The 8,152-nt window shown below is 46.9% G+C and overlaps 1 protein-coding gene across 1 annotated transcript; it reads right to left on the reverse strand.

The window, feature by feature from the left end:
• Positions 1–286: 286 nt before the first annotated feature.
• On the reverse strand, positions 287–7,710 carry LOC123189529 (SUPPRESSOR OF GAMMA RESPONSE 1). Its single transcript, XM_044601965.1, has 6 exons — positions 7,563–7,710; positions 3,363–3,474; positions 2,255–2,435; positions 1,679–2,148; positions 912–1,142; positions 287–803 (listed from the first exon to the last, which is right to left on the reverse strand). Exons 1-6 carry the CDS (start codon positions 7,568–7,570, stop codon positions 750–752), a joined length of 1,056 nt encoding a protein of 351 aa, XP_044457900.1. The 5' UTR covers positions 7,571–7,710; the 3' UTR covers positions 287–749.
• Between the last annotated feature and the right edge of the window lie 442 nt (positions 7,711–8,152).

The raw sequence follows: 8,152 nt of genomic DNA on the forward strand, positions 1-8,152 counted from the left end.
TACTGTTTTGTGCCTCGGCAACACTATCACCGAAAAGGATCTGGAGACGATTGAGACAGCTCTGCATCGATACGCCGGTGGAGAAAAATGATGTGTTGAAAAATCTTAAATCTTAACCCTCTATATAAGAACACGATGGTGGAGGAGAGAAATGATGTGTAAAAAAAATATCAACTTTTGTTTAACAACATGCGTATTTTTACTCAAGTGGAAGCTAAAAAACAAAAACAAAAAAAATCAGATTATTCAAGGGCACTGTTCACCGGAGATAATGTTCATGTGGGTACTGTTCACATTCATTTGCCGTTCTCTGCTACTGTTCACTGATGTCGATGTAATAAATGAACAGTAGACGCTTAAGAAAAGTAAATAAACACAGAAAAACCAAAGCCTAGTAACTAACTAATGTACAGAGGGAGTACTAATAAGTTTCAAACCCTTTTGAGGGACTGACTGGCTGTTGTTCGTCAGTTTCATGGATATGAAATTTGGAGCGGTGCTCCTAAGTTGGCCAAGAAAAAAAGTCTGCTACCACTAAACGGTCAACATAGCAGAGCTACGTTCATCAGCAGCTGCAGGATCATATACAAAATTTTCTCGGAGATTCATCACTCGTACACAGATATAGTACAACATACATCACTAGAAAAACAGCATCTTCGCGTTGCGCCCCCACTTGAGAACCCCTCCTCGATGACTTTTGCCTCTGTTTCGAAAGGGAAAAAGAAAAACCTCCTCTATGCGCAATGCTACATGCGGTCCAGCCAGCTGTTGAAGCAATCCAGCGAGTCAAACTGCATGTCCTGCCATAAACACATACGAAAGAAGGAGATGAGCCATGACAAACATGCACCGGGAAACGAAACTGCATGTCCTGCCATAAACTGCATGATGAACGCGGCGGCACTTACGGCCAGAGAGGAGAAATGCGGAGACGTTCCGAGGTCAGGGAACCCTTGGAGCGCGTCCGTGTCAACAAGAGGCAGATGCTGCTTCTCAGGGTAGGCGGCGTCCGGGGTTCCGCCGCGTGACGGGTGTTCATCCAGGGCAGGCAGCGCTACGTCATCAACGGCGTGCGACGAGGTTCCAGCAAGCCATTCGGTGGCTCCCCGAACAGCTGACTGGCGGAACTCTTCCTCCTCCTGTCACGTAACATGAATAACAGTGAAATGAAGGAGTTATTATAACAGTTTACAACGTTTTATTGTACTCCCTAGTACAAAGTTGGATCATCTATTTTGGAACGGAGGGAGTAGTGATCAGGATCGATTATGTGTTGAATCTGGTAGTGAAGGAATCAGAAGGCTTGATAATATACTACTCTAACTTGCTATGGATGGATCTTTATAAGGACTTGACAGCTTCTCATGTACTATTTGTGAGACTGCTGGATGCACTCTTGCAAGCAGAGAAAATTCTCCTGTCTAGTAGGAGTACCTAGTTATTTTTGTGCAGTATAGCATCTGTACTACATAAAACCTACAGTTGAGGAAGGAATTGTTCAGACGGAGGGATCCTAGTATTGCAAGGCTTTGTTCAAGTCAATACCCTACAGTCCTATAAACAGAGTTTATCGGTGTACACAGATATAGATAGACTGAAGCTTCGCATGGTCCATAAAGTTAGACAAAACCTTCCACAAAGTTGATGATAGTTTCATTGGTGAATGAAGATTTACCTGATTCTGCTCGGTTTCGGATGGACTACCGTTTGGGCGACAAGGCTGCGGAGCGTATGTCATTGGGGTTGTAGGATCGATTTTCACAGCAAATGAATCGGATTCTTCATCAACAGCGAACATTACAGACTGCCCAGCTTTCTCTGACGGCAACTGAAAGAAGACTTTGCAAACAACAAGCTCCCCATCCTTTTCATTTTCATCTACCCCAAGGTGATACTGATGCATCGTCCAGTTAGTCTTTTCTGCCTTGTAACCTCCTTTCCTAAGAACCATTATTTTCTTCCACCCTTTTATGTCACCATTATTATCTAAGATATGTCTGGATTTTCCAGTCTTGTGCCATCTGAGATGCTCATCACAAACATTGTAGTCGCTGTTGCTAATCTTGCGACGCTTGCGCGTGCCAACATCATAGGCATTACATATTTTGTGGAAGAAATGACTGGCGACCCCGTCTAATCTGACACCTGCAGATGTATATGAATTAGCTAACGAACACTTACTCTGCATAGTATGAGCTAACTTTCTAATTCAGAAAGCCCTGATAACAATTCCAAAACAAGAATCATGTACCAGGGAGATTTTCCGGATGTGTGTAGCAGATTCCTTCCGCCATCTCTATGGTTGGAATAAAATCATCTATTAGTACATGGGACATTGCCCTGCCAATCTTGCCTTCTAAATGTCCAAGCAGTTCAAGATCCGTTGGATCAAATTTAACACCAATAGGGAGTCCTGGCCACTGTGATGAAACCTGCAATATGAAGACATGAGGGTTTAGCATTTCTCACTTTAACCAAGAGGATGAAAAGACCACGATACCACTATTTGGAAACAGAGGGTCACATATTGTTGTCTGGATGGTGTGTGTGTGTGTGTGTTCGTTTTTGCAGGAAGTTTTAGTTTAGTTATTAGTATTAAGTGACACTGAAATAGCAAATGAGAAAAAGGGTGGTGCAGAGTTATCTCCCGAATTGTAGAATGGCATGTATTTAGAACAAAATTTGCAAGCTAGAATGAGATATATTACAGTATTAGGAACAGAGGGAGTACAAGGCAATATCCAGAAGTTGTAGAAGTTTGCAGTTTGCCTGTTTTTGCCTTATTTTTTCGGTTTTGCTAGCATTGGCTTTTGTTTTGTTTCGTTTTGCTTTGTAAACTTCTGCATCTTTTCAGAGTTCTTCTAATGCGAGACAACATACAATGTTTTATACCATATGACCATAAAAACAGGTTCTTACTTGCCTGGATAAACAACATGCATTGATTTGTTGTATTAACTGAAGGACCACCATTCTGGTTTATATTTGCCTGCTCATAATGGCGAGGTTACAAATTAAGCATCTACTATGTAGTTTAGAACATAATGTTTGAACAAGCTTATCAAGTGCAATAACGGATACAATGAAACTATTACTTACTACATGTCATTTGCCATGCAGCTAGGTTTTAACCAGAGCCCATCAATTTAAAAACAAATTGTATGTGCATGAATGAAGTACTTATCAAGTAATCCATGGAGTACTGGTGTTGCATCTGATGTTTTGTTTGGACCTAATGCATTTGTGAAGATCAAGGTTGAACTTTATGCACTAGATTTTAATGGGCGAAAAGATAACTACTAGAGAACCATGCATAAAAGTAAATGAAGCAGTCATATTAAATAGTTAATGGTACTTACATCACTATTATCAATGCGATGTTCGCAGTTTGGGCACTCCATCCCTGCTTCTGGAACCAATTCCCCGTTTCTTATCATCGTAGCAATTATCTTGCCAGTAACAATGAATGGCCTGAAGTAGAAACGTGTGAGATAAATCTATTTTTGGAAGCATCGTTTGATGCCTAACAGACAAAGAATTTAATTAATGATGTATGGTACAGATCCCACTTGTCTCAACAAAAAGCTATCTTCCTTTTTTAGATTCACAATGTAGCAACTAAACTAAATGGGAGTATATGAACGGATTTGTACACACAGAGACATCTATCTGAATTTCTAGGTTCAGTCATAGGATATTAACTGCGGTAAACAGATTTAAAGCCAACTAGTGAAGAATGGTCATGTTCACAAATTCTGATAAATTTGATAGATTAGCACTTGTTTGCAGATCTTTTGCCCTGCATTTCTATTTTCAACGTGTGTGGCCAGAGACAAATACAGATCATCAATCTCTATTTTACCCTCTGTTTCTGAAGAAAGAGGAGCTTAAAGCAGAGCATGCCCATTGATTGATCTGAAGAGCCAGTGATTTAACCAACATGCACTTGGTGACAACATGTCCAATCATGATCAGATATTCAGATTGGCAGAATGCAATCGATTCTGCCAATCGACAGTTTCCTGCGAGAAACACTGGGATTCATCACGCCACACTGAAACCTGTAGCTGTCAGTTTTATGGCACTGCAAGCAAACGGCAACCTGGACTCCTGGAGGCTGAACAGAGGAGTTCTGAATAAGCATTTCCACTAGCAGATAGAACGTCCAGCATACTGAAACGTCTTCTGTGATCCACCCCCACCAGTAATATTTCTTCCAACGAGGCGCGATGCATCAGACATCGGTACTGAACCTGAACGCTGCACCTGCACCATCAGATACTGCAGCAGTTCGACAATCCACGCATCCAGCATCGCAAATCAGCAATCTCTGCCGTATGATAAAGTAGAGCACCACGAGATCCCCACAGGTGCGACCGGAGAGCACCACGAGATCAGAATCAGATCAGTCTCTACTTCAAAGAACAGAACGGAACTGAACAGAGCCCTCCTCGGCTTCCTCCGAGTCCGAGAGGTCGGCTCCTCCTCCTCCAGCACCACCTCAAGCACACCGCGAAGCCCCTGCACTGCCGCTGCAACTACAAGTAGAACCGGGCCGGATTCCTCGACGGCGGCGCGGCGGCGTTACCCTTCTCTGTTTCCGTCTCACTGGGTTTTTTTTTTTTTTTTTTTTTTTTTTTGCTTTGAAGAACTCTGCTTCCTTCGGGAGGAAGGCGGCTCCTCCACCACAAACTGACCCAAAACCCCCAGCACTGGCACTGTAGCGATGAGGGGAAGAGGAAACTGGCCGGAATCGCGTCCGCGGCGCCACACCGGTCTGCTCTCCGACGATCTGGCGCGCATTTGCTCGGTCAGACTGACACCTCCTCTGCCGCGCGGTCAAGCTCCGGACGAACCCCAGCACCCTCCGGCCTCCGCCAAAAACCACGCACCGGAATCCACCGGTCGCCGATCAACCGCGACGCCCCTCCTCCAGTGGCGGAGCCAGAATTTTTGTGAAGCTTGGGCGAGTTTAAGCCTAAGAGCAACTTCAATGGATCGACCTAAACGGATGGCGTTTTTGTCCTCTTTTTGTTCGTTTGAGTTGGCCGCTTGCCCGCCGTCCGCCCTCTTTTAGTTTTGGGTCGAAAGTGCGCCCAACGGACCGATCCATTTCATGACCGCGCGCGTTTAAGATCATGTCGTCGCCCTGGTTTTGGCGCTCCAGCGCGCCGGAAAGGTTCGCGCGCGCGGGGAAAGCGGCCGCTGGTTTTGGCGCTCCACCGCGCGGGAAAGGTTCGCGCGCGCGTCGCAGCCGGCGCTCGGTATAAAGAAGGCGCTCCCTCTACACTCTATCCGTCGCCCACTCTCGCCGCCTCTGCGCCACTATGTCGATCCGCCGCCTGGGCGCTTCGGATTTTCGGGAGTCCGCGAGCGCCGCTCCGGCGCCTTCTCCTCCGAGATCTGGTTTCGTGAGAAACGTCTCATCCTCGGCACCTTCGACACCGCAGAGGAGGCGGCCCGCGCGCACGACGCGGCAGCGTGGCGCCTCCTGAGGCCTCGTCGGGATATGAATTTTTCCAACGTGTCGAGCCAGCGGGCGCAGGATCTGACGCCTCTCCCACGGCTTTTCACCAACGAGGATCGTCGTGTCCACCGGAGGCAGCAGCGTCGCCTCGCCATCGCAGAGAAGGACGTGGAAGCCTTGGTGGTGTAGCGAGGAGGCTTCCGGCAGGACATCGTCGACGAGCGCCAGTTCTACAAGTAATTGAGGTTGGAGAGGGACGCGAGGAGGAGGGAGCGAGCCACCTAATGGGAGGATAAGCGTTCGCGGAAGCAGGCAGCTTAATTGAAACTGAAGCTACACAAACGTCGGGTTAGGACTTTGAAGACGAGCAGCTTGCTGACGCCTACATTCAGACGTCGGAGGAGGACATTACCGAGTCGGAGTCAGAAAGCAACGAGTAGTTGTCTTTTTCTTTTATCTGTGTATGCTAAAACTATCTATGTATCCATTTTAATCTGAAAATATGGCCGGCGGCGTCGGCGACGTAGCAGGCAGGCGAGGGTATGAATCCAATGTGCCACCGACCAGCGGGCCCGGTGAGGAAAGAGGGCGAGTGCGCGTGCGTCCGTCTTGTGTCTGCGCCGGCACGAATCAGGCTCAAAAATGGACCGGGAATGGATCGGCAGGCGGATGAAAGCGGACGCGCGTCCGTTTGGGTCGGTGCGTTGGGCCGGCTTTTTTGTCCGCGCCGATCCAAACAGACGGTCGCAGACGAAATGGGTCGCCCCATTGAAGTTGCTCTAAGTGTCTAATAAAAAACCAAAAACGAGTGTTCAGATACATAATATATCAAATAGCATCAAACTTTCAAATCACAAATCCACATTAATAATGTAGTGAAAATATAACCATATTAATCACACAAATGTAATTTGACAGTGAAATAATATATAATATACCAAAATTTAGTTCATAAACCAAAATATACTTGATACTTGATACCTTAAGTGATAGAACCGGGGCCACATAGAACCAAATTCATCATATTACTCACAAAAGTATAGCTGTCCAAATTATCATTCAAACATCCTAGCAGAGACAAGATGACAAAAAATGGATTTTAATATTCACATAAATCAAGTGTTGTGATTTGCGAATATATTCAAGAAAAACACGAGGCAATACGAGACGGTGGTTGTGGCTCTACTTCTATTTGTGGTTGCACACCATGCACACTTTCTGCCAAAACCTCCTCATCTCTCAAATTTAATGATTTAAAATTTGAATTTAATATTTATATGTAGAACAAATCCCTAAACAAGAACTAAACTCATAAATTGGTAATCATCCTTGATGACCAATTTTCCTTGCCGTGACCTCAAAATTTAAGCCCTAATAAGTCTATGAATCTCACCTAATTCTGAAGAAGGGGACAAGTAGGCCATGATGCAAAGCATTCCTCAGAGTCTCGGATGGATTAGCTCCAGCTCCGCCCGCTGCCGGCCGCGCGCCTAGGCTGCCGGTCGGTCTCCGTCTCCGATGAACCGAGGATGCGGCCGTCTCGAGCGAACAGAAATTAACCGAACGGAGCGGGGAGGTGGAGGCATGGAGCGATGGACCGATTGTTTCTTTCTCATCTCTAGTAAAAAAATAAGATCAAACAAGTAGGCTTATCTCATGTAGGTACGTAGCCCATTAGCCTGTACGTACTTTTTTTTGCTTAATAATTAATTAATAGTGTTTGACCAGAGAGGATCGAAACCGAAGCCCATTGACCCAGCTACCTACTGCCCGGGTAAACCATCATACGAGGAGTAATTTGCCCCGTTATGACATTGCCATCGTAGTATGTCGCGTATCTTGTGAGTCCGGGCAAATGCCCAGGCTAGCCGGGCGCTGGCTCCGCCCAAGCCCTCCTCTGGATCAAAACCGAAACCCTCCCACCAATTAAATCCCCAGCTCCGCTCGCAACACAGAAGCCGATAATCCCCCAAACCGCGTGTGAAAAAAAAACGAAAAAAAACACCCGAGCATGACAAAAAATCCCAAGCAGGAAAAAGAGAGAGGCCAAGTCGAGAGTAGTAGAGACAAAGCCCAGACGCGGCGCACTTACTCTTCCATGGGCGCCCGGCGGCGCTGCGGAGGCTCGGGAGCGGAGTGGTGCGCGAGAAGGGAGCGGAGGAGCTCAGGAGCATCCGAGGGGGAGGCGAGGAGGAAGGGTGGGAGCTTCTGGGCAAGTGAGGTGGGACGGAGTGTCCGAGCCTCCGGTGCGCGCGCCCTTATATAGGCGAGGGGGGCGAGCAGACGCGCACCGTGACCAGCGTCGACCGTCCAAAATGTCTTGCCCGGCGCAGCAAGCAAACCGCCTTGCTTATTAGGCTCGGTAGGGGAGCTTTGGGTATGGTTGTGTCGCTCCGCGGGGGCTGGGCTCGGGTCGGTACAGGTTCGGCGTGGACTCGGCTTGCTCTCAGATTCTTTTCTGCCGGAGGAAACTTTTCCGAGACGCCTTTTGCGATCAGTACTCTGCACTAACCCAAAATGAGACTATGGGAGTGTTTTGTGACAATCGAGAGGATGGTCCATTGATGTGTCTCCTGGTAGACAAGGGAAGCCGCGCAATAAAATAGAAACAGACTTTGTACAACTCCGTCAAAAGAAGACCATCCGTCAGCTTCCGACGCACTGCGAATGTATGTACTGTGT

The sequence above is a fragment of the Triticum aestivum genome, chromosome 2A (assembly GCF_018294505.1).
Source record: "Triticum aestivum cultivar Chinese Spring chromosome 2A, IWGSC CS RefSeq v2.1, whole genome shotgun sequence".
NCBI lineage: Eukaryota > Viridiplantae > Streptophyta > Magnoliopsida > Poales > Poaceae > Triticum > Triticum aestivum.

What these genes read in the sequence shown, in the direction of transcription:
- LOC123189529 (XM_044601965.1), bottom strand. An exon ending in ATCGCATTGATAATAGTGAT is followed by an intron (nt 2,436 to 3,362) that starts GTAAGTACCATT and finishes TTCATATTGCAG; the next exon opens with GTTTCATCACAGTGGCCAGG. An exon ending in ACATCCGGAAAATCTCCCTG is followed by an intron (nt 2,149 to 2,254) that starts GTACATGATTCT and finishes ATACATCTGCAG; the next exon opens with GTGTCAGATTAGACGGGGTC.